Source organism: Phasianus colchicus, chromosome 2, assembly GCF_987193195.1.
Source record: "Phasianus colchicus chromosome 2, bPhaCol1.hap1.1, whole genome shotgun sequence".
Taxonomy (NCBI): Eukaryota; Metazoa; Chordata; class Aves; order Galliformes; family Phasianidae; genus Phasianus; species Phasianus colchicus.
In genome coordinates this window covers 35,415,569-35,441,710 of record NC_143437.1, presented here as the reverse complement: position 1 = coordinate 35,441,710, position 26,142 = coordinate 35,415,569, and the positions used below count along the sequence as shown (strand labels likewise).

Here is a 26,142-nt window from a genome sequence, read left to right as displayed (position 1 = left end):
AATACTGCTGCCATGCTTGGCTCTTAATACAGTGCAGAGGCTTCACAGCTTTGTTGTGTTAGAAACAAGAGAGAAAATTCAGTGAAATCTAAATCCAGCATAGCCCTGCTTCTGCTCTGAGTTCCAATTTTCCCTTCCATGCAGATAAGAACGAGACCTATAGTACTGTTGGAAAATACTAAATAGAAAAGATTAATACAAGTAGTAAAACACTACATTCTCAGAAAGTGAGTAAAACTCTGTCTCACATCAGCTACCTGACATAAGTTCTTTGGATGTTAAAAATTGTCAACAGGCAAAATAAATTTTCTTATCTATGTTCCCTGTTACTTTGAAAATGTGATGATCATTTAGGAATTCAAGCATTAAATGCTGTGATTAACCATTACAATGAAATTATTGCTGCTGTCTTCTGTGGGCAATTTTATTGAAGAAATGGTATTCAGAAATTCATAGAATTAAACTCTCAACCATTCTCCAATGTATCACTTTGCAAGACCTGTTCATAGACCTCCCTGGTGCCTTGCCTACATTCCGTATTTGTCTAATTAACATAGGAGTTATCAATTGTATCACCTTGTCCTTCGGGACTCATTTGTCCTATGTGGTTTCTTATGTGGTAACAAAATACACTGCATAAAACAACAGTTAAAAAGTCTAAACAATACCTGTTGGAAGGGTTTACACTTTTGCAGACCTTAAAGCACTGAGTCACAAGATGGATAAACAGAATCCCAGGCTTCTGTAGTATTTGTGTGCAAATATGGTATTTAAATGTTACTGAGAACAGGATGTTTGTGTTTCTGCAAGATCCAAATTTATATTAAAAATAGTTAATGAACAATAAGAAAGTCACATAAGAGATATAAGTCAAGAGTTAATTCAGAGAAGTACAGCTCAACCCCTAAAACCTGGGTAATAGTGTATTTATTCAGGTTGAGTGTTCTTTACTGTACGAGCAAACTGGGGGTGACCTGTATCACTGTGGCACTGACAAGAAAAGTTTTAAAATCTTTGCACATGAAGAGTCTTTCCTCCTAAGCTCATGGTTTTCCAGACTATTACAATAAAGAAGAAAACAGTACTGAGATATGTAAGACAATATAAGCTCCCAAAAGCATTAAATGACCCACCTTTCTGTAGAAGTTTCAGTAGCGTGCACTAAAGCTTGTTCAGTAACGAAAAGCAAAATGCTGTTGATTTAGTATGGGTAACCCACTGCACATCTGGAAGAATTAGAAATGTTGGGAAAAACCAAATATGTCAGTAAACATTATTGCAGTACCTATGTACAAAGTAGGGTAAGGTTACACAGGCATCTTTTCTAGCATTTCTGCAGTTTGGCAGCTTTGTTTAGTTTGACATACTGACACTGTATTAGAAGAATTCTGTGTAAATAATGCCTTATTTTTTTTTCATACAGAATTAGCTTTCTAAATTCGTACAGTCTCATCTGTGCCCCTACCATAGCCCAGTCCAGTAGCTCTTCCCAGTTTCATTTTTTTTGTTCCTTGTCAGTCCCAGTGTTTTCTCCTCCTTGGTTGCTCCCTTCAGTGACAAGCACTGGGCCCTGAGGCTCAGCCAGCACTCCTTACATGGTTTCGTATATTCTTTGCCATGGTACTCATGGTACTCTTCAAATTGCTAAGTTTTCTGGGTTGTTTTTTTTCACTGCTTTCAACCTTCCATAAACACTGTTATCACTCAAAGTCAAAGGTTAATTCTCTATCATCTTGGTTTTAAGCAACTTGAACATAATTGGCAGGCAGAGTTTCTACTAAAGTAGAAAAAAATCCCTTCCATTTGACATCAAAATACAGTCTCAACCTGAGCTGGAAACTAGATCCCATCACTGAAAATGGAAAACTGTCATTCAAGCCACTGTGCTGAAAATAAGCCTGAACACGTGACTGAGGAGAGGTCATGCAGTCGATGCACGGGGCACATTGCATTTGCATTGAACGTCGGTACAAAGCCACGCCATGCTCTCATCAAACGACAAGAAGGGACATCAAAATGGACTAGCTGTACTCTGCTAGAGTACAACTGAATTGGCAGCCTCTGTCAGTTTGCTGGTCTTTAATTCTCACCTCTAGAAAGTACATTTGATAGATCTCAGTCCGTGGCTTTCACAGATTAGAAGTGTCAGAGAAGTTACAACTTCATGTGTTATTTTTGCTTTTATTTCCTAATAGTAAAAGGCTGCCACAATAAGGCAGATAATTCCAGAGCTGATAATTTGGTTCAGCATTTCATTTCTGCTGACAGATATTGCTGCAGAGAGGCAGAGGAAGCTAGAAATGCCAATGAAGGGACTTTCTACCTCATGGCACGGTGTGAGAAGAGCTTTGTGCGGAAGAGATACCCACGTATCTTCAAAGTAGAAAACAAGAAATCCCCCATGTCCTTGGCACATTAGAAAACAGCATCAACAAAAATAGTCCTTGTTTTTCAGCTATCTGCTCATTGGTATGGAATTGATCAAAAATAAATGCACTTTTTCAAACAATACAAATCAAATTTGTTTAAATCACAGGCCACTGTGTGGTGACGTTCCCATGGAACCCAACACAGCACTGAGTGGAAGTTCGGGCTTTATTAACTCCGCTGGTGCTTCCACTAGCAAACCAAACACAGCAACACTTCACTGCCTGTCAGAGCAAGCCTGAAGGCAGAAGAGAATCAGTTAAAAATTTCCTGCTATAATCTCTATCAGCATAATTAATATCACTTGGCATAATCACAGCCTAATTTATCATTATCAAATGACTTTTCAGTTTACAGTTTCATAACCCCCTCAAAGCAAGCACAAATGTCTCTTCAGGGAAAAAGCAAACAAGAAACTGCAAGAAACCATTTCTCCGGAATCAAGCTTGATTTATTTCTTTACTGCAGAATTCACATTAATTAGATTTCGTAACTTGGTTCCATTTCTCTTTTCAAACACAGTTTTTGTTCATTCTATTAAAGAAAAGGGCTGCTTAGGAAGGAAAGGAGCACATGGTGCTGCCCATCATTTCACTGCTGACAAGATGCGTGACATTCAGTACCCATGTCACTCCTATGAAATCAAACGATTCACTACCTTACTGGAACTGCAGCAAAATTAAAAGGTGATCTGAAGGATCCTGCCAGCTTCTGGAAGGCCCTGGAATCTCCTTTACCACACACATGCGCATACATGCCGCTGCCTCCTTCTGACGCATCAGAGCCCGTATCGCCCTCCGTCAGCCCTTATCTTGCATCCTCCTCACGCAGCTGGAAATCACAGCATGAGCTCTGAGCATTTCTTCTCACCCTTAGCAGTGCTGCAAGGGGCAGCCTCCCTACATCTTCTGCTGCACAGCGCATGGAGGAGAGCACAAAGGACTGACCTCAGAATAAAGGCACTATTTGTGTGTAAACTTTTTCTATCAAAGCACAGTTTCTTCAGGGCTTTCAGATTCATGAGCTTCAGGGAAATGCAGCAGCACATAGCTGACTAATTGGATGCATTATTTATAACACTACTGACACACACAGTGGGTTTTCATTTTACAAACTGAATATAGATTGGTGGCAGGCATGCTGTGGATAGAAACTGGGACAGTGACATTGCATATGAATTACTGCTGCAACTGTTCAGCCTTCCCATGCTACCTGATCTACCTGATCACAGGCAGTGAGGGCCAAAGGGTTTGTTTGGTTTTTTTTTTTTTTTTCTTTTTTGTTTTTTTTTTAATCTTGATTAAATGAAATGTATAGGGCCTTAAGGGAAGCTAGAAATCCAACCAGCTTAGATAAGTAAAGTAATATAGTTAAATATTACATAGGCATTACATAGGCAGCCCCAGGATAATGGCTAGCCTATACTATACAAAAATGTGTTTTAGAAATCCATACTTGCTTTTTGTTCCTATTCTTTTAAGTCGTAGGTTTCTGGCTTCTTTGACATGGAAGCTGTCACTTCTGTAATGATGTGGCCCTATTACATTCTCTAGTGAAAAAAACTTGGCATTAAACGTAATATTTGATGCCATTTCCAACCACAGTAGTGAGCAGTCATCACTAACTTTATAGGAAAAGGAAAGAAACACCTAAAAACACACTTGAAAATATGTTAATTCAAATACAGCATTAGCAATCTCTTTCAATCTGAAAATAGATAATATTTTTCTCCTATAATTTCTTTTTAAACTCAGTTTTTTGTTATGGCACATAGAGAGTTGAAGGTATTAAAATATCAGTCACAAAGATGATGAAAAATATTTTCAATACACTGTATGTTAAAAAGCAGAATGTACATTATGAAACTGTTATATATATATGTATATATATATATATATATATGGTGCATATACCTGGTGCATATTTTCTATACCCATGTGGCAGAGCTACATACAGAATGATCTTCTACCCAATCATAGAAATCTACCATGCCATTAACTTCAGAGGAAATGCCTATCAGTCACTGTATCGATTGCCTAACAGAGGAATACTCCTGAAATTTTCTAAAGATGTATCTCACATTTCTGTTGGCATATGCTACCTTCCCATATATCTTCATCAAGTGAATAAGTTTGCCACTGAGCACTTCCATGCAAACACTGATGATCTCACTGCTTTGGAGACTGCTGTTTACTTGGCAAAGTTAATAAAGGTGAATGCAAGATGACTTCCAAACCAGGCTTTAATGCTTATGAAGACAGTGTCAAAATCTGAAAACGTTTAGAGGTGCTATTAATTCTGCACATTCATATGGAAAGAATACTTTGTCAGAATCTGTTTTGTTCTGCTCGATGACTTGTGTATATAGAAAGATGAGATTTTATACTGAACTGTAGACTCATTATTCCTTTCAGAGAATGACTGAAATGATTGTCCTTCTTTGCCGTACTTACGGAGATTTATAGCCTTGTCTTTTAGCCTGATGTACCATATATCTTTTTCACAGACCAATATTAAATCCAGTTTTCCTTGAAAGGCCTCCATTGTAAAAGTAAGAGATGACTGGGCTGCTGCACCAGGGAACTTTTAGGAGCTGAGGCAATTCTGAATGAAGATATTTATCTAGAAGGGAACTATCTGTGCAGTATCAAAGTACGTATGCATGGATGGAACCACTGACATACTGGGAATATACTGTCATGATTATTTTAATGCTGTTATTTTAATTGTTTAGTTGAACAAGACTGATCTGATGGGGTATGCTAATAGCTAAATTCCTCTGAGAGGAATCTGCCTCCATTCATTAACATTACTGACCAAGATTAGTTGCCAGCATGTTCTTGTGGGAGATGACAGAACAGGCTGTGGTGCAGTACCTCCTCCTCAGGGATTCAGCTGTATTTTAATGATCAAGTTCTCTTTCAGCTCAACATATATAGAATTTACAGCCTTTCTTCTGTCCACTTAAGTTTACTTATTTAAGACTCTACCACCAAACCAGTGCAGAAATCACACAGCCTTCTAGTGCAATACCTGCAGTAATGCACATTACCATCTCAGCACGTCTTGCTATTTCAGGGTTTCTTAATTAACACAAGACAAATGAAACCACAGGACTCACACTTGCAAATGTATTTGGTTGGAGGATCTATAAACTCAAAGCAAACCCAAAACCCAGTTTTGGACATTCTCTTCTACTGTTCACTGCATACAGCTCTTATACAGGCTTGTTTGGACACCCTTCTCATCATCCTCACCAGTGACTTTTATTTTCTATAATTCTTGGTTATTTTAAAATGTAGTGATTAGATGGCAAGTATGAAAAAGCAAGCAAACAATTATGAGAAAGAATGGTTCTAATTTTCTTTTGATTTTTCTTTGGACTGTGGTGATTCTCTTACAAGAATATCCTGTGCTGCCTTGGAAAGAAACGACTGTTCAAACAGGATGTTCCATTATTTTGTTATGTAGACCTATTATTTATTGATTTAACCAATTTATTATTGATTACTCCAATGGTAGGCAAACCTCTTCTATGGAACTTTCACAGTAAATGAAAAAAAAAAAGATCAAAATAGATATCTAATTTCAAAGGTCTGAGAGAATGATGAGCAAATTCTTTGAGTCAACAGAAATCAAATAAAACTATGCAGCAAGATAGAGTTTGCCCTGTTTTACCCTGAGTGCATCATGCAGATGATACATGTAAGAATGGACATGGCATTAGAACTATACTAACAGGGAATACCTTCCTAACATGTTGTAGTTTGGGATTGGCTCTGCACCTTGAGAAACTAGCAAAGCTGATTTGTCATGGGAAGTCGTCTTCGCTTTAAGTGCAAGGGAAATACACAGCCCTAGGCTATTTTCACTCACTTGATCGCAAAAACAGAAATCCACAGAACTAAGGAGGAACCAAAAACAGTGCCAGCAGCAACAAAAAGCACAAAACACTAGTAGTCACATTACCCATATTTCCATCCAGCTTTAATCAGTCTTCTGTTTGTTTGCAGTGTACATCAATGCTAGCGAGAGACACAACAGCCCATTTGCTTCACTGAGATTTGTTTGTAAATACTGAATGGCGAGATAAAAAATTTCAAGCCAAGTAAGTAACAGGGAACGCTGGCTTTCCTCATCTACTGAATGTAACAGAAAAAAGTGGCCTGTCTCAGTTAGACTTCCAAACATACAAACACTGCACCATGACAAAGGCACGTTGTCTATTCTGTGCATTTCTAAGAACAACATATCTCCTGCCACCCACTCTCCAAAGAAAAAGAAAGGAAGAAAGGAGTAAAGAAAAGCTGATATTTTGGAGAAACAGCACTCATTAAACTGTTACAGATTTGGTTAAAGAAAAGGACCGTGGCCAAAAGACTGAGCAAAAATAATGTACTTCCAGGCATCCTCTGAAGGATGAACTGTAACAACATCACAGCAGAGTTTTGATAATCCAGTTTGCTTTCTATGCTATGAGAACTAAAAGCACAAAAAAGGTATTTAATTGTCAGTACAGCTGTGTAACACCTACTCACATATGTTTTCTTCACATCTTGACTCATCCACATATGCTTTGAGATCTAGGTTACATTTTAATCTTTATAATATGGGCTAGTTTTGGAAATAATCCCATTGAAGTCAATCAGACTAGCAGCATGAGTATTTTCACGATTGGATCACGGAGTTAATAATATATACAAACTTAGTAGAAGCAGATATTCTCTGCCAAATGTGAGGGATAACATGAAATATGAATTTAGTAGATGGAGTATACAGGTAGTCTGCTACACTGCTTTCAGTATAACACTTACCTGTCTGAGCTAGCTTGAACTTTGCTGGATAATGAAGTTGCAGAAGCGGTTTTAAGTTGTTCAGCACTTGAGACTATGCCTGATTTACTAATGGCAATAAGACACCTCTGGGACAGTAAGAAAATTAAGCAAATTATTAGGAGATGACAGTAGGGATTGGATATATTGTCTAAAATGCACATTAGGGACAAAACTGTAGTTAATACAAGAAACAGCATTCTATCAGTGGAAACACAGCGTAATGTTTGTTAGAGTGAAAAGACGCAATTCCACTAAGTGTCAGACAAAGTATCTTATCTCAGAAGGACCAGATGCACTGTTACATAACTTCAAGAGACTAATTTAGATAAAAGTTAAAAAAAAAAATGACTGACCGATGATAGCATGCTTCTTGCTCTGTGCAGTTCTGTAAAGATAAGATGCAGCTGTCATTACTAGAAATTGCAAATGTACAGATCCTGCCTCAGCGATAAGTTTGGAGAGGTGGCTGTGCTAATAGCATGATTTTTGGAGAGCAGTAATAATAAAATCATCATGATGTACTTTAAAGTGTAAAGAAGTTAAATACATATATTGTTCTAATGGAAGGATAACATAGATGGCACGAGTAAATAGAAACTACAGTTTTTAAGGATGCAGTTTGAGAAAATAATTATTCCTCTTATCTGAGAGAAAAAGAAAAGCCTTATAAACTGTATATGCTCCTAGGAGCATTCAAGAGCATCCCAAGTTTCAGGAAACTCTTGTTTCCTGTGTCAAAGGATCAGGCCCAGCCAGCATGGGTTCATGAAATGCTGATCCAGTCTGACCAACCTCATCTCTTTCTATGTCAGGTGATTTTCTTGGTGGATATGGGAAAGGCTGTTGACATAGTCTGCCTAGACTTCAGCGAAGCCTTTGATGCTGTCTCCCACATTATTGTCCCAGAGAAGCTGGCAGCCCATGGCTTGGACAGGTACATTCTTTGCTGGGCAAAGAACTGGCTGGATGGCCAGGCCCAGAGAGTGGTAGCAAATGGAGTTAAATCTAGCTAGCAACTGGTCATGAGTGGTGTTTCCGTTGGTACTGGGGTCTGGCCCATTGAATGTATTTCTTGATGATTTGCATGAAGGCATTGAATGCACTCTCATTAAGTTTGCAGGTGACACCAAGTTGCGGAAGTGTGGATCTGCCTAGAGGGAGGAAGACCTTACAGAGGGATCTGAACAAGTTGGGATTGACGGGCTGAAGCGAATGGGATGAAGATCAGCAAGACCAAGCTGTGACAGAAATAGTCCTCCTCATATAACTGGGATGAGACTTTTGAGTAAAGAACTGGATGGATTGGTCTCATTGATTTTACACCTTGAGCAATCAGAGCGTTGCACAACCAATATTCCCACAATCCCAAATTGTCCCCAAACTGCAGTTAGATGCAGTTCTTCATATATGAGACACCATATTTTTTCTTCCAATTTTTGCCATCTCAAAGAGACCAGAAAGAAAAAGAGGTTAGGTTTTATCAAAGGTCATTTGTCACAGGCAACAAGAGGAGGAGAATAAGGTAGAGAAGCAATCTAGCTACTGCTTTTCTCCTTTTTTCTATGTTATAAGGGAGAGGGCCTGAGAAATAAATAAGTGCTCCTGCACCCATCCTGTTGCAAGCCTTTGTACAGCTGAGTTCAAAATCTAGATCATACTAAGGCAAAATACTACCCAGCAATTTTTGCTTAAAATTGACACACACAAAAAATTTATATTTTGTCTTCATAAGAGGTGTAGTGTTCTTAATTTCAGAAAAAATAAGAATCCAGCATACGTTTTCTGTAAGCATGCACTAGATTATTCATGTTTTTTTGTAAAAAGCATAACCTTGCTTATCTACTCCAGCTACAGACGCTTAATAAACTTTTTCAGAATAATTAAGTCAGCTCTCTGTCATCTCACACAGCTAATTTGACTGTTGTTTTGAATAAATTATTAATGGAATAAATGAATTAAGCAACTTATTTGTTATTATTTAAATGTAACTCGTAATTCATAATCACTACAACTCTTCTGTACTTTAGAAATTAACATCACCATATTTTTGCCCTCTTGCACAATTTATTTAATATCTCAAAGGCAGTGAATAAAAACCAAGCCCCTCAGATAGAGTAAGTCACTGCTTGTGTCCTAGTAGAGCTGGGACAGTTTATCCATTTTTCTGATTAGCTTTGATTACGCAGATATAATCAGCAATTTCTAACTTATAACCCCAAAGGAGAAGAAGAGTATTGAGAGAGAGAGTAAAAGACCACCGACAGAGAATACTGGGGTTTGTCTAAGAACAGATAAGAGGCGTCTTTTCTAGCTGCTGAATTTTTGCAAGCACACTTCCTTGCTGTCCACCTTGGGCCGCCTCCCATCCCTTCAGGGAGGTGGCTGCTGGTCTGGGATGCTGGATCAGAAAGTTGGTGCCATCCCTACTTTGTGGCTGCTCACATTCACACCTCCCAGTTGTTGCCAGCCAAATTCCGTGGGACATCACCAGCCTCCATCTCCTCATGGATCCCTGATCTCCAGGACCTTCTCCTACTTCTAGGATCCTTTCTCCAGCCAAGAACTTAACTTTATTTTCAGGCTTACTGCTTTTTTTTCCCCAAGAACTTTTCTCCCAGCACCCCTACCTTTTCTGGCATGCCAAGATGCACTTTTTTCCTCAGTTTAAACAGTTTGAAGTGCAACACAGGAGCGACCTCCCAGATGATGGTCCTGACTTCAATCTTGTTAATAACTGGAGGACTTTGGATATGTCACACTTGTATAGTGGTCCAGGTGTTCACAACACAACCAGTCTACCAGTCACAGGGAAGGAACAGGCAGCAGCCTTGTTGAGAGCTCAGTAGTTCACATGTGGACATTAACTGCACACATACGCTTGGATTACCTGCCACTTGCTAGAAGTCACAGCTTGAGCTATTGTTAGCCTACAACATGAGTAGTTAATATTAACGTGATTCCACTTCCAGGAAGACAACTGGATTAATTTTTACTCATTTCAATAATTTTCCATAATACATTTTCCAAGGGCTGATAATCACATACAAACATGTTTTTCTGAAATGGTTCAGCTAACCCATTACAGTTGTTTGCCCACTGAATTCAGCTACTCGTGTGTGAATAATAAAACTTTTCCAAAAATGCTGTTAGCATGAAGAGCTTTCAGAAGTGTATTTTGAGCTGATTAACAGTTCTGTTTGTATTACAAACATGGTCCTTTAGAGAATTAAGGAGCAAAAAGCATTTTCAGGTTTCACTAAAATTATTTGAGGAAGCCATGGAAAAAATGAGACATGGCATTTTTTGTAAGCTCTTGCTCTGCACTGCTATTATGGATGATAATTTATTTTAGGTACATTAATAAGCTACCTGGTTGATTAACCGTAAAGCAGAATATGGCATCATTGCTCCTTTTACTGTTACTCGTGCAAATCACAGGCAGCAGCTGATGGAGTCAATCTGTGCAATTTTAACCCTTCTTAACCAGACATTTTAGCAGGGATGTACACATTTTGCTGACTAACAGTAGACTTCTGTGTGTCACTGCCTTAAGTACATCCTTAAGTGGGTTGCCCAACTGTGGCCCAAAGATGTTGCTTGGGTTGTTCAAAAGGTTGCAAGACTAACTTCTTAGGTGAGAGCCTGGCAACACTAGGAAGATGCTTCACCAGTTGCAGCAATTAACAAATATGTCAGTGAAGCAGAAGATGGAAGTTGTACAGATGATCACATAGATCTCTCATATGAGATACAAAGTTCAAAATGTAATTAATTTTTTTTTCTTTACAATCTACCTCTTCTAGTGTCTCTCCTAAATCACATTTTAAAGGGCAAATGACACCACAAAGAATGAGTGACTGCCTTTATATAATTCTTCCAGGTATACCAGCTTGATGAAAGAGTAGTTTGTAGTCTTTGCACCATTTTATCAGTTTAAAAAATGTTCAAGAAAGAATCTAGGTCAGTGAAAAGACTATTTTACTGCTACAGTTCCAAAAGGAGATTGGAAAATTTTTAAAGAAGCAATCATTAGTAGCATAACAGTTTATATCCCTGTTCAGAAAGAATGGTTCACTAGAGCAAAATTTAAAAGAAAACAACAAAAAACGCAGAAAGAGCTACTGGACAAAACTCAGTGTTTGACAGGCATTTTCAGCAGCTCAGAGGGCTGTAGAAGGTATATTTTCCATTCAAACAGAATACTACAATTAGGAAAAACAATAATAGGAGCTTACTGATGACACTAATTTTGCAGTGCTTTTAATGTTTTAGTTAAGCACGTAAATGATAACGGTAATGATACAAACCAGAGCCTGAACAAGAAGAGGCAGAGACTTTCTAAGCCCTTGGCTCCCAGTCCTCACCCACCAGTTCCCATTGCAGACCTCCACGCTGCACCCGCTGACTTTGTCTTTTGACTGAAACTCATTTCTCAGTCTCAGTTCCCAGCCTCTTGTCCCTATTCTGCTCAACAACCCTCACTTGTATTTTCCTAGCACATCACCATACAATTTCTCACCTCCTAACTGATTTTGCAATTCTCTCAACACCTGTGCAGTCTCCCATCTTTTCTCTTCAGCAAAACTGTCCTGCAGTAATCTGCCTGGCTTCCTCACATAGCTAATTTCAGTTTTCCCTGGGATCATTGTTATTCAGCATCTTCCTTCCTTCCTTCCTACACCTCCCCAGTCTCATTATCTTGCAGTGACAGTCTCCTGCAGGTTCCTCATCCCCCTCCATAGCTGGCTTTCTGTCTTGCTGGTGCTTTTTTCAGAGCATCCCGACCGAACCCATGTCCCTTTAGGGACCCGTTAAGTTACTTGATCAGGGCATCCAGAGCAGTACAGCCAACCACTTGCCTTCTCCTTTCTGGTCTTATCTCCTCCCATTACACCTCTGCACCTCAGTGGCACTGCAGAACTCTTTGGGTCTATCAGTGTCCCCAAGCTGAGGTATGTAACCACAAAAGCTCGGGGAATGAAATGAGACAGACAGGAAAGGACTTCTGAAGAATTACTGTTAGGCATCAACAAATGGCAAACTTTGAATAGATTATGTGATTGAGTAGTACTTGGCATATATTGTTAACAGCAGGAAAAGATATATCCTGACAAAATCTAGACCTGTTCAAAGAAAAGATCAAAACACTCCACTTTGAGTAAGAAAACGTTCATTTCTGTAAATTCCTTTTTTTTTTTCAGAAAGGCTAAACACTGTTTTTCACTTGCCTGCAGGGTTTTGACTTCAGACAAAAGCAGATAGCTGGCATAGATGTTTTCAGCCAAAATGATTACAGTTTTGGAAAACTTGCAACTCACTTGAAACACAGTTTTACACAGAAATAATATATAACATAGCCTGTGTGTTCAGTTTTGTCAGCAGTGTTAAAGCTCAGATTCAGGTAAGTTTTAAATGGCAAAAGCACAAGGATATATGCAACTACAAATGTTAATCCATAAGTGATATATACATAGTATATGAGAATATCTCTTCCTGAAGCAGAAACACTGCTTTTAAAGGAAATACTAGCACTGCTTCTTGTCAGCAATGGAAAGTCAGGAAAATAGCAGCGAAACTTAGCCAGCCTCATATGAGATTGATTTCTAGCGTCAGGCTTATAAATGCAGAGAAGAATTCTCCACTACTGTTGTAAAAGGAAATCTGACACCTTTGTACATGTAAATCCTGCTGCTGATTTTAGAGAAGCTATTGGAAGTTAAATAATTATTTCAGCTTTAGATTCAGATTCGCAAGAAAAGTATAATGCTGTAACAGATAGGGACAGAACTACAACAATACAATCAAGTTATATCTACCACAGTAACCCTGCATAAATATTCTGTTGTGCTGAGATGTGTGACATTACAGTACAGAGCATTTAACGACTGTTTCTACACTTCCAGCACCCTAGCAAGCAAGAGGTAAGAAGGGTAAAGATTCTGGGACTGTAGCCCAACATATTTGCCAGTGTACAAAACTTGCTCAAGCTCAGAAGGCTGTGAAGCTGTCAGGCTCCATTCTGAGCTCTGCTGCAGATTACCTTTGCAACCCTTGGCTTGTAACTTGATCTGAATACAAATGCAGTCACACTAGCTGCCTGAGCACATGGTGCTTCCAGGGAAAAAGCATTTGCCAAAGGAAGGAGATGTGGAGATATTATGGACTACATTACAATCCCGATGGCATGAAATTGTTAACCCACAGCTCCAGTTTGAGTTAATCAGATCTTCAAATAGTTACTCTCCTCTATGACAAACAAACAAATAAATAAATAAAAATCAAGCTAGAACAGTTTCTTTGCTGCAGTTTCACATATGTAATTCTGCAATAAACACCACCTCCTTCCATGCTGAAGGCAAGACTGTTGGTGTTTGAATTGAGCAGGATACAGCAGTGAGAAAATCTGTAAATAACTACCTAGGTAAAGACAGAAATACTTGGAAAAAAATTTTGATTTCTTGGAGAAAGAAGTATGTCATATGCAGATTGTAAATGTCATGTTAAAAGGGCTAGCTCACCCCATTTCATCTTGTTAGTATCCTACACGGTTCTGAGAATCTGCTCCTTTGTGTAAAGTCTGTAAATATGGAAATCTGTATTCTTCTTCTCTTGATTTGTACTTGAACTTGATTTGTACACTTGGAAAAACAAATCTAAATATACAGCCTGAATAAACTCAGTGAGCAGCCTACCTTGCAGTTTCATGGTTGCATTGTGTTTCTGTTAGTTTTTCCACTAAGGCTTTCCCTTAGAACTGGCCTGTCACTAATTCAGACTCAGTTAGTAACTGAAGTTATATTCTGCTAATATTCATTTATCAACACATACCTTGTAACTAATTACCAGACACCTTTTAAACTCCAAACCAATTGCAGAGGCTTGCACCTTTTTTTGTTAATCACAGCAAGATGAACACAGAAACTTCACTTGGTTGTACAGCATTGCACCAGCCTCATGTCTGATAGGATTGGAGATGCCTTTGCACAGGTCAGGTGAGCAAAGCTAACAGCCACCTACTTGTATTTGGTACAGAATTAAAAGTGACCATCTCCAGCACTACCACTGCATCAGTGGAGCACGTGCTCCTAAATGAATAGTGCGGTGCAGTGGCCTGAGTGTATGCAGAGTCTGAGTAGGGAGAAAGCAGTAAATTATGCATGTAGAAAATACAAGGGGAGGCATTCAAAAAAGATATGACAACCGTGCACAACTAAAATCTTAAGCTTTTCATTGCATTTCAGATATTATGAAATGCGAGTCTGAATGCACTCAAATAATTTACACTTAAACTGTGCTGCTGAATAGAGCTGCTGCTAGTGACACTGTCACTGACTCTCATGGAATGTTTCTTTTGAGTGAGAAGATGACTGCTGTGCTTGATTGGCCAAAGTACCATATGTTTCCAGAATAGCACAGACCTACTTTATCCTGTGATTTGCTATCAGGGTCTAGTGAAACTGGCCCAGGTGGTTTGCTGATTCAGTATCCTCAGTTGTGTTACTCTGTAAGTCCGATGAGTTTTTAAAAAGACCATATGTGAGTAATCAACAGCCCAGTCTGCCTTTTCACAGCCCCTTCCTTGTAGGTAAAGCCAGGATGGAACAGTAAATATGTAGTGACATCTTCAGAGAGTTCCCTGCTTTCACTGCAGAAATGCAGGAGTTCTACCCTGCTGCCAACAGCACGAATACGTGGCTCTGGATGATACTCCCTTATCCTCTATTTCCCAGTTATACTTGGTGTGTATACTTTGAGGCTCTTGAAGAGAAGGAAAGTGGGGCCTGATCCCTCAGACATAGCTATATGAAGACTCTGATAATGAAAACCAGTGGGAGCTGAGTCTCCCTATTCATAACTTGGCTCATTGTGACACTGGGCCCTATGCACATGCCAGAATGTTCTCCTTGAGGAAAGCATTCATAATAAAATGGAAGAAACCTGTGCTTGTTTTGCCTCTTAAGTGGAAAGTTCAGGACAGATTATTATTTTAGGACTGCATATTACATCTTTTTGACAGTTATTCTGATGTATTGAAGTATAACTCTGAGGTAAGGAAAGTGGATATTCATACCTAACGTCAACAGAAGCCAAGCATCTCATGTCCTTAGGCTCTTCTAAAACCCCAGCATACATTTCTCAGCTAATTGAAAGCATATTTTCTTTAACAACAACTTTCAAGAAGTACTTATTTTTTCTCTGTACAAATATTCCTCTGGGCTTTGTCTTATCACCACATATAAAAATATACCGGTATATGACAGTAAGAGCAACAAAATTTCCAAACATATGCAAAAAAGACAATGAGGAATCATATTCAAAATACTAAAATAGCATCCAGTTTAAGGTAGGTATGTTACACGAGCAAAGATTTACTTCACTCTGAGAAGACTGATCCTGTAAGAAGATCTTAAAAGCTTCATACTGAACACACCGCCTTCTTTACAAAATCCCTTACAGTTATCAAAATTATGAGTTTTTCATGTTCCTGCTCACAGTAAGAAAATACTTTTAAAAAAGAAATTAATAACTATCAACCTAGAATGCTTCCTTTTCTCTCTGTTGTGCCATACAATAAGTACAGGTTCCACTCCCTAAATATAACAATGACGATTTCACAGGGTCATTTATGCTCCATTACAGTATTATAGTCTTCTACATTCCTGAGACATCTGAGGGGGAAAAAAAAGCTACAGATACCTACAAAAAGACAAATGACATTACTGATCGATTATTTCTTCATAGCAGCAGATTGTAATACCTCAGACCTGATGGTTGATGAGGCTTACTCTTTGTTTTTAATTGGAAAACCAGAAATTACAACCTTCAAACAACATCATCACAGAAATCAGTAAAAGGCAATCCCTTTAAAAAACAAGCAAAGAAACAACAACAACCAATCCCAAAGCATAACTGTTCGATTTTTTGATAGAAACTGATAGATGCTTTGATTCAGAGAATTACTGTTTATAGTAGTACACTTTTGTCAATGCAGAAGTCATCAAAACTGTAGCAGACCTCTGCCAGCAAATCAGAAACAGCAATACATCTCCACTTGTTGGCCTCAACAGTATTATATGCTCAAAGGCTGTAGGGTTACATAGAATTACCTGTCCCAATGATCTCCAGTCCAGGCTTGCACTTCCAATGTACACATGCTGTTTATCAACAATCCAGAAAGATGACTGAAGGCGTCCTTCATTATATGCTGACATGTTCATATATAGCACTTCAGCTCCTAGAAATTTAGGGACACAACAATTAATATTATTGTTTAAAAGAATAGAAGTTGCAAGCATTAAAATGAAGAAACTTCACAATCTGTGGTCTCAGCTATCAAAACTACTGAGGGACATAGTTAAACATGTTATTAAGGCTTAAAATCAAGCGTAGAGCGTCACTATCCCACAACATCAGACTTCATTAACACGTATTTAACATATAATTTAGGGGGAAAAAAAAAGGTAAAGGGAACATCCTCTTTGCTTATTTATCTCCCATTTAAAATCATGTAATTGCTTTTTTTCTGTATGTTCCTAAAACCAGTTTATTTTTAAAGATCTATTCTGTAACTCAAACCTGCTACGTATCACAATGACCTCTGAAATAAAAAAAAACCCCTTCCTGAAAAGCAAACTCAGCTCCTTTGCTCTGTGCAATGCTTTGAGAGCACAGCATACAGTGGGCTGCCACATGGAACAGGCATGGGGAAAATGGGGGAGTGAGGAAGGGAACAGAGGCCTGAAGTACACTTAAACTGCTTCGTGCTGCTCAGCTGTGATGCTGAACCTACTGATCTGAATGGCAATGGTTTTTATTAGGATCATGGGCCACTGAAATCAAAGAAGCTGCACATGAAGAGGTAAAAGCATGTTGGCTCCATCACGAGTGAAAATGCCTGGATCAGCCCCGTCAGTCTGTTTGCAGCACTAAATCCAAAATATATTTAATCTTAGGTAAGTTCAAGGGATTGTTATTGTCATGTTTTTTCAGTGAGATTAGTTTTTTTCAGTGATGTTTATTTTTAAGATTAGGTGATTGATCTAAATTAATTATTGTCAAAGGTAATTTACAGTAACCCAGTGTGACAACTAATATGAGACTAACTGATGAAGAGTAGACTGAGAGAGCTTTCCAGTAACAGTGCCAGCCACTTCCCAATAAGCATTCCTGTGACCATCAGTACCATGCATTTCCATAATGTCCAGAAAGAAATTACAACTTTAAAAACTCCAGGATACTTAGGGGAAAAATAAATATATTTTTAACTTCTTATTTCTGACTAAGAAATATTCTCAATTTTAAGCTGTAAATACCAGTGCTAAGTATTCCTTGTTTTTATTTTGAAAATTGTAAATCTCACTTGAATGAATGATTCTAAGTTCAGGCACCAGGAAGAGAAAAAAAAAATCAAATATGGTGAAGCACCAAACTCACAACGCAGGACTTTGAGCAAGAAAAGGAACATGCCTCGTGGCCTCTACACTTATATATGCTTGGCTCTAGCCAACTATGCTTCCAGTTTTTTCTAGGTATCACCCATCCACATTCTTCAATGAAAGCAAAGGAAAGGCTGGAAAGAAAGCATTACCCCTTTGAACATTACTGCTTTCAATCCATGTGTTAATGAGTAGAATTATGCTAATTAATGAGATAACGTGTGTGAAATGGGAAAGAAACGTGAAATCATTATAGGGGCATTAAATGGATTAGATTGTTTTCTGATGAATAAATAAAGGCAACTCCTTCTACTAGCTAAGGCAAACAATTCTGGAAAGCACTGAACTTATAGCTGCATGTCTGAAAACTGCTTAAAAATCAAGTTTAACATAACAGTTCACTTCAATCGTATTTTCTTACATCCTATTCACAGCATTAAACAAGTTTGAATTTAACACCCACAGCCCACCTACAGCAAATAGCTTATAAATGAAGTGTTAGCATTTTTATATAGGAAAGGTAACACTGTCAACAGAAACAACGGTCTTCCTTCTTATAACCGAGAGCCTAAAATAAAAATCTTTTTAAAATATTCAGTGCTGAACAAAAATGCTGATTGCCAAATCCACAGCAGTAAACTATTTTACCAACAACATGAAGATTAAAAACAGTAGCCATGATCAGTAACCCAACACAGAATTCTGGCTATAGGACCTAAGTAGCAGTTCACATACTGGTATGATCACTGGGACAAGACTATAACCCTAAAATATAAAGTAGGTTTCAATTACCAAAATAGTGAGTACAGCAGTGCAGAAGATACTGCTAGCACACATACAATTAAAAACAAAACCTGGAACCCAATTTATTTTCCTCCAGGAAACAGCCCACTTACAAGGTTGAGGAAACAGTATCTCCAAGTTAATAAAAAAAAGTCATGTGTTGCAACAGCAGCTGCTGTACAGCCTATTAATGAGCCCTTAACTTTTGATGAAAGGAAACATGCATCAGTATTGATAATTGCCTCTGTTCTAGAAGCCCTTGAGATGTTTTGTTAAAATACGCTTATCGGGCTTTCAACACAATCCATCATCCCTAGCACAGCCCAGGTCCCACGAGGAAATTAAATTGGACTGATCAATACGTGAAGCCATAACAGAACTCTTTATCATACCGCAGCTTCAATTACACAAAGCTGGGTCTACTGAGTTCAACTAGAAGGCACAATTTGTAGGTTTGATTGCTACCATAGATACCAGACTCTTAGAAAATAAATCTAACAATTTTGGTTCACTAAACATTAAAGTGCAAGATGAGAGCTTAGAGAAAAACAGTGCTGTCACTCAGAACTCAAGTGGATTTCTCATGAAATTGTGCACTGTAAGGGCTGGTCCGGAGTGCCCCTTTCCTGAAGGAAGAAAACACTGTACGTATCAAAGCATGCTTTAAGTGGCAGGCATTTCTCTGACCACTTTCTCTTCTAGGCCTAAAGGTTCTGCACCCCAGGGCAGAGCAGTGACTGAATCAGGTTGGGGTGCAGAGAGAGGACCCTGCCCTTGAACACCTAGGCTTTCTGTGAGGCAGGCTGCAGCAGGACAGGGTGCACAGGGCTGCCCCTCAGCCTTGTTTATGCCACAACTGGAAGGGGTGAACAGAGACTTTAGATCCTACATCTGCATGCAGCCTGGAATAGCACCAGGCTGTCCTGGTACAAAGGCAGTGTCACTGAGCCAAATCAACACTCCAGTGGACACAGTAAATTGTTTTTATAAAATAACCAGAAAGAGCAACTGTTTAGACTGCTGTTATCTCAGCTGCCTTGAAAGCAAACATGCAAATTCTCAGCAGTGCCAGTACCAGACTAGGCTGCCCTGGAGCCAGCAAACATAATGCCCATGGAACAGAAGCTGTGTTGCTTGTACTGTGGCTAAAATTGGCCTTCCGTCTTCACAACTTTCTTACTCTCACTGTGATGTTTTTAAAACCAAAGAAAAGAAGGGAAAGGGGAAAGATCTATGGGATCAAGAAGAGAGCAGACCTGGGAAGACTTACAGCAACAGTGAGGGGTGACTCACCACAGGCAGAGTGGTGATGAAGGCCCAAGAGCCCTCACCTCATTGGCCATGACAGAAGGAAACTGCGCAGCAATAAAAAGATGGCAGGAAGAACAGAGATATGCAACCTGACAGCACATGTTGGGACAGTGTGTGGTGCAGAGCCCCAGGACAACAGGGTGGGAGGCAGGCTGGGTACAACTGCTAGACAGAAGAGAGCTGTAAATGGGGACTTTTTAATGCCCCTTCTTCCCCATCTCAAGGGAACAGGGCCTGTGACACAGGGCTATGCAGGTGGTGGGAAGGGGTGGCTGCACCAGCTGTTGGTAGTCTGAGGATGTGGGGGAATTGGTGAGAGCTCCCAACAGGGAAGGGAGAGCAGGATAAAAGGAAGCTCTAGTACACTAGATGAGCCTGGCCAGGGAAAGCAATGCTGCTTATGGCTCTCCGGAATACTTGTGGTTGGAACCTGGCAAATGTTCCTGCCCTACATCCAATCCACCGTGCATCCCCCAGCCACTGCTCCCCATATGTCACACCATGCTGACCACAGCAGGACCAGCTGCTCTCCTCGGCTTACCCATCTTGCCATCCCTTCACTCATCACCATGTTGCACACCCTTTGCTCATGGCGCTGTTGTTTTCCTCTTCTAATTCTATGTATTCCCAAGCAAACATTCCAAGTAACATGACCTTTCAAAAGGAATCTAAGGGTTTGAGCTATGGCTAATTTGCTTTGCACTGCTGCTGACAGCCATTTGGCACACAAAGATTCATTTTGATCCATATATTTTGGACAGTGGCCTCAAGCTGGAGCCAAGAGTGGGCTTACCCAGTCCATACCAGGAAATCAAGCTCACAAGGCACACTACACTTGAGCACAGGGGTGCTTGAGCACTCACATGCAGGTAGGAGGCATTACATATTATGCACTGTGCCGCTGTTGTGCCAGGGAGCAGCTGCCCTCCTTCAGCTATTTTGATTTTTCAGAGCAGCTGCGATGCTGTTAATGTGCAACTCAAAGCTCAACAAAAGATCCTTTATTACCCCTAGACCTCAAACTTATTTTTTTAAATACAACTTGCTCACTAGGAAATATGAACGTGTGTACACACATCTATGTAGATGTATATATTTTCAAAGTGAACACTTCCTTACATTATGCAACAGATGCTTCCATTTTACTTACTTGCTTTCAGCTACAAGACAAAGTACCTATAAATAAAAATCAGTTTCATTCTACTGAGACAGAAATCCAGAATTTTCCATACCCTGCCAAGTGGCAGAGTAGCTGCCCTGTAGTGTACAGACACGAGAGACCCCGGCAGAGGATCAGCTCCCCAGGAACTTTTCTGCTTTCTTCCTAACTGACTGCAAAACCTCTGGAGTTATTCCAGAAGCTCCATTAGTGTGACCTGCCAGCGCTCAGAGGAGGACAAGTACAAAAGCAGAGGAATGCACAACTTGACAACACAAAGTTGTTTTTGCCTCTGAATGATTAAAAGGCAAAATAGACTATCTACTATTTCTTGCTCTTTATGGAATATTGGATTTGAAATGTAATTTTAAAGTCTGCCTGGTTGCAGAAGGATTAATGATTCAGACTTATATTACAGAGAGAACACTCATGGACTTTTAGGGAAGTCTCTGATGGCGATACCTTCAGTGCAAATCAGCTGTTTTGCTTACATACTCCCCTGTTTCTCTCACACATACCCCTCCTTATTGCAAACAACCAGGACTGATCCTGACATTCTGGAATTATGTGCTTTTCACCAGTTTAAACCCATAGTAATTAAAACAATACAACATCAAACATACATTTTTTCTTTAGCAGCTCCATATGCAACTACCACATACATACAAAAATGAAATAATTGTTACACAAAGAAATTATGTTCTAGTACAAGGCCAATAAAACCAAGAGAGTCTACTTATTACAGCTAGTGTTCACAACACCTTGACCTTATATTGCCTGTCTTAAACTGCCTTCCAGGCAAAAACGTCTTCTTTCTGAGTGAAATTCCCACTCTCTGCTGATGTATGTACAGTAAGCTACATGCTTCTCTACACACAGCTTCTCTAAACAATATCAGTGCAGTAAATGGGTCTGCTTCTGTTTGAGACCTTATAGTGGAAAATTACTGGATTGCTTGCTGCCTTACTTTACATCATATTGTAGTTCCTGATACAAGGGCAGCTTAGAGAGGTTCAGCACATGGAAAAGGAATCACCAGCTGCATCCCACAGGCCCCTCCAGTGCATCACTGGAGAAATGTGGCTGCCTGCAGTAGCCCCTGGAATTGAACTGGATGGGCTCACAGGCCTAGGGCTGTGGTGTGAGTGGTTCAGAGAGAACACACAGAAAGCACACAGCTCTGCTGGCACACTCCCCAGCCAGCTCATGTGTCCAAGCCTGGCTGTAGCTTGGAGGCTGCTAGGAGAGCTCTTCCCTGAGCAGATGGGCTACAGTCAGGGATCCCCTTGCAGAGATACAGGCGTGAGCAGAGAGGCCTTTGTCACTGCCAGTTGCCTTCCCAGCCCCCTCTCCAGGCACCCAGCCAGCTCCTTAGCTGCTTCCCTTGACAGACCATAACATGCTGCTAGGCTCAGGCCTGTGTGATCAGGAACAGCAAAGATCCATGTTCACCAGTCTTGTTTTGTTTTGTTTTGCACCTATTTAGTGAATAAAATAATTTACGTGAACCATGATTCTATGGTTCTATAACCAATGCAGCCCCAAAAGCTTGATCCTGCTTTTTTAAATTAACAGTAATAGAACATATCTCATTTTCAGTGACTCCTTCCTTCCAACACCACCTCAGCTGTGCCGAGTCACTTTTTGGGCATCCAAAGGATGCACTGGATCAGAAAACAGATTAGGTTAAAAAAAATAAGTATATAACAATAAAAAAAAAAGAAGAATAATTCTACCAGACCCAATTCACCATGTAGCTGTGAACAATTTATCTGACACAAGTGAAGGCACAGCACAAGGATGGGAATGAGTGGCTCATGGTTGGCTGCAGCAAGATGCAGGAACTGCTTTCTAACAGTGCTGCCATTTAAACATATGTCCGTGTGAGCAAAGTCTCAGTTCCTCTCAAAACCAGATGCATTCACGCTGCCATTTCCCAGTACGTTTGCCTTTCACCTCGCATAACCACTTTCATCACACAAAGTAGATATGAGGGCAGTTCTGGTATTTGATTGCGATGACATTTCCCGCATGCTTACACAATGGATCAGATTGACATAGGAGATCCAGAGAAGACTCATCAGGGGATGCACGTGTGTGCAGAGTTTGCTCACAGTACGCGGAACAACAGATTCTCGAGAACAAAGGAAAGGTCAGAATTAATTTATTTCAATTGCTTGTTTAACTGCAGTGACATCTTGGGAGCTAGTTAGTTCCCAAGGCAACATTTATCCAAATACACCATAACAGTGGTTTCCAAGATTTCAAATGTCGGCCTTTGTTGCTTGTCCGTGTAATCAAAATACCAATTTCTCAGCTAAGTACATTGCTCTAGACAGAGTTCAGCATCACAGCATTACAGTTCTCACCCATGTGAATGCATTTTACACTGACTGCTGTGCCCTTTGATTTATTCAGCAGAAAACCTGACAAAAACCCAAGATGTTTCTTTCCATGGCACAGGAGGGATGAAAGAGAGGCCTGACAACATTTCCTTGTAAAACCTACTCACAGCAACTAAATAACATTTCTGATTCACTGAACAAAACACCAGAGGTCCATTTTAATACAAAGTGGGCAAACCATGCCATGTATGACAGTGCAGAGAAGGGTTAAGAGATCATTTATAATACCATACGTTTGAAGAGTTTTTTTGTTATTTTGTTTTCTTAATCATTTGCACTGCAATGGTTCTTTCCTTTCTTCCTATTTTGTCTTCTAAAATCCTTAGGTAAGAATTTCATCTGTTATTTTAGAATTTTATATGCCACGTTTTCCAGAAGAAAGCAGACAGAGTCTGTAAGATAACTACTGTACAACAAAGTTTGATAGAATATATATCTATAGTTTTAATTTCCACATTTTTTTGGCCTTCCATTATTGGAGAGTGCGCTGCTCATTTACTAGATGAAGCTATAAAAGTGATTGCTTTACAGATTGGGAAAAATAATTTTCTTACTTAGCTGATTCAGGCGACAAAGCATATTATCACTTAAAGGAAGACTATTATACTATCAATAAAAGCATTTACTAAAGCTAGATTGTGACTTTTTTTCTTTGCCTAATTATAAATGCATGAGTTTTTACTAGAAAAGAAAGCTATTTTAAATATAACAGAGATTAGTAAGCTCATGCACTTTCCATTTTCAAAGATCCTTTACTTGGATTAGCATTATGAAGAACTAGACTCCTTTATATATTTCCTAGATTAAACATTCTAGAATTCAGGGACATTTTTTCATCTTACACAAGAAATGAGAATCAGAACCCTCTAAGAATGAATATTTCAGGGTTCAATCCCTTAAAAAAAAAAGCAACTATTTCCCTCTTTTTTTTTTTTTTTTTAAAGCAACATTATTTCATTCTGATATTACATATTCTAAATCTTTCAATATTATCATCAGTCACTTCTAAATGTTGACTACTAATAACCCAAAATGTGCTCTTCAGACATCTGCAGTTCTGCTTTGGCTAATGTTGATTTCCTTTCCATCGAGGAGAAATCTCAAATCTAGGTGATAAAGTGTACTGTAGGACATGCAAAAAGATGAGGACAGAGAACACTGGCACAAAAGGCAGTGTTCTTCAGTTCTAAGATGCTGCTTTTTTATTTTTTGTTAACAATACCTTCAAAATAGAATCCATTTTTTTTTTTCCTGCACTTGCACTAACTGATGCTCTGAGCAGCTCTCAAGTATTATCAAAGCTACAAAAACCCAGGATGATGTAGCCACAGCCATTTAAGGAAAACAGAGGCACAGCCAGCACTAACCTGGGTCTGTCAGTGGCACAGACATTTCCTTTTTCTACTCACTTCTCTCTCAGCATCTTTCCCTAACTCTTTCCTTTGATCCCATTCTATCATCCTGCCAAGTCAGCCTTTAACTTTTCTATTTTTTTTCCCCAGATTACTGCTATAAGAATTCCAATTATACTTTCATCTACCTTGTCACAAGTCCACCAAGAACGTGCCTGGCCTCTTACCAGCATTCTTTTCTGATGTTTTCCTAAATAGATTACTCAGTTTTCTGTTCCTGTCCTCTTTCATCTGGTTAATTTCTCATTAAATCATAGAATGATTCTCATAGATCTACCTTTTATTCCATCTGCCCCACTACTTTCCTCCCAACATCATCCTTCACACTCTCCCACTTCAGCCTTAGTTCATCATTTCACTCTCACCTTGCCCACTCATCACTGCTCCATTTATTCAGTTATTCATTCACTTGAGGAACATATCTTATTCTCCAAGTACATAAGTAGCATGATGCATTTTACAAGCCTCAACAGAAAAGTTTATGGAAAGGAAAGAATTATTTTTTCTTGGAGTTTTAAGAATATTCACAGTTTTGGGGTACCCAGTTTGGTCCTAATTTTTTATTGGATTTGCTAGAGCTCCTGCAAGTGTTAACTGAGGACGTACAATTCTAAGGTAGTCAGATTACTGGCAGTTGTTGCAGATTAGGACTGTGGGTGTGTTTTATTGCTTTCTTAGTCCAAAAAAACATCTGAAGCTGGGTCTAAGGTTTTTAAAAGAACAAAGCACTTCCTATAGTTTCTTCTTTAATAGAAGTAAGTATGCAGAATAGACTCTGCAGCTCTGCTGTAGGTGGCTCAAGTGTCTCACACATGATTTACTATTGCCTCTGACCAGACTGGATGCATTTCTGAAGGCTTCAGCATTCTGCTTTGGCTGCAGGGGTGGTTCATACACTAAAATGAAGACATTTTAAAGGGACAGCTGTACGATTCCCCAGCTGTTGGCTGTAAGTAGAAAAATCCACACAGTGCACTGAGGAAAAACAGAAAGTATGTAAGGAAAAAATGCTTTGTCTCTGAGGAAATACATAGGGGACACAAATCAATAGTTTGTCAGTTAGCAGCTTTTTAACACAACTTGACTTTTATCTGAGCAGCCTATTTGAAACTTAGAAAGCAAAATAAAAGGAAGTCGCAACTCCACAGATTCTGTCATTAATTGAGTGAAGGGCACATGGGCTGTGCAGTCAAAAATTAAGGAACAGCACACTGAAATCACAGAGGAACTTAGTGTCCTGAAGGACTAGACAACAGGTATCACCTCATTTCTTCTTTGTAAACATCAGCAACTGTGAAGGATGAGAATAAAGATCCAGTGTTACTCCCTCATGACACCTTCAACAACCAGGTATGTAGAATTTTCCTTACACTG

At 39.3% G+C, this 26,142-nt stretch overlaps 2 protein-coding genes across 10 annotated transcripts in view; one reads left to right on the top strand and one right to left on the bottom strand.

The window, feature by feature from the left end:
- LOC116228578 (uncharacterized) overlaps nucleotides 1–14,044 on the top strand; it is a 54,778-nt gene extending 40,734 nt beyond the window's left edge. For 3 of the 5 annotated variants that reach the window (XR_016464180.1, XR_016464177.1, XR_016464178.1), the window contains 3 exons: nucleotides 6,441–6,535; nucleotides 8,075–8,196; nucleotides 8,376–14,044. Coding sequence is in view for 1 of the 5 variants with exons in the window: in XM_090135367.1 (XP_089991493.1) it covers nucleotides 8,075–8,196; nucleotides 8,376–8,469 (216 nt within the window). In the remaining 4 variants the exon portion in view is untranslated. The other 2 variants (XM_090135367.1, XR_016464179.1) reach the window with 2 other exon arrangements.
- PLD5 (phospholipase D family member 5) overlaps nucleotides 1–26,142 on the bottom strand; it is a 205,141-nt gene that overhangs the window by 20,648 nt on the left and 158,351 nt on the right. For all 5 annotated transcript variants that reach the window (XM_090135364.1, XM_090135361.1, XM_090135360.1 and 2 more), the window contains one exon: nucleotides 16,370–16,497. In XM_090135364.1, the coding sequence (XP_089991490.1) occupies nucleotides 16,370–16,497 (128 nt within the window). The remainder of the gene's footprint in view (nucleotides 1–16,369; nucleotides 16,498–26,142) is intronic.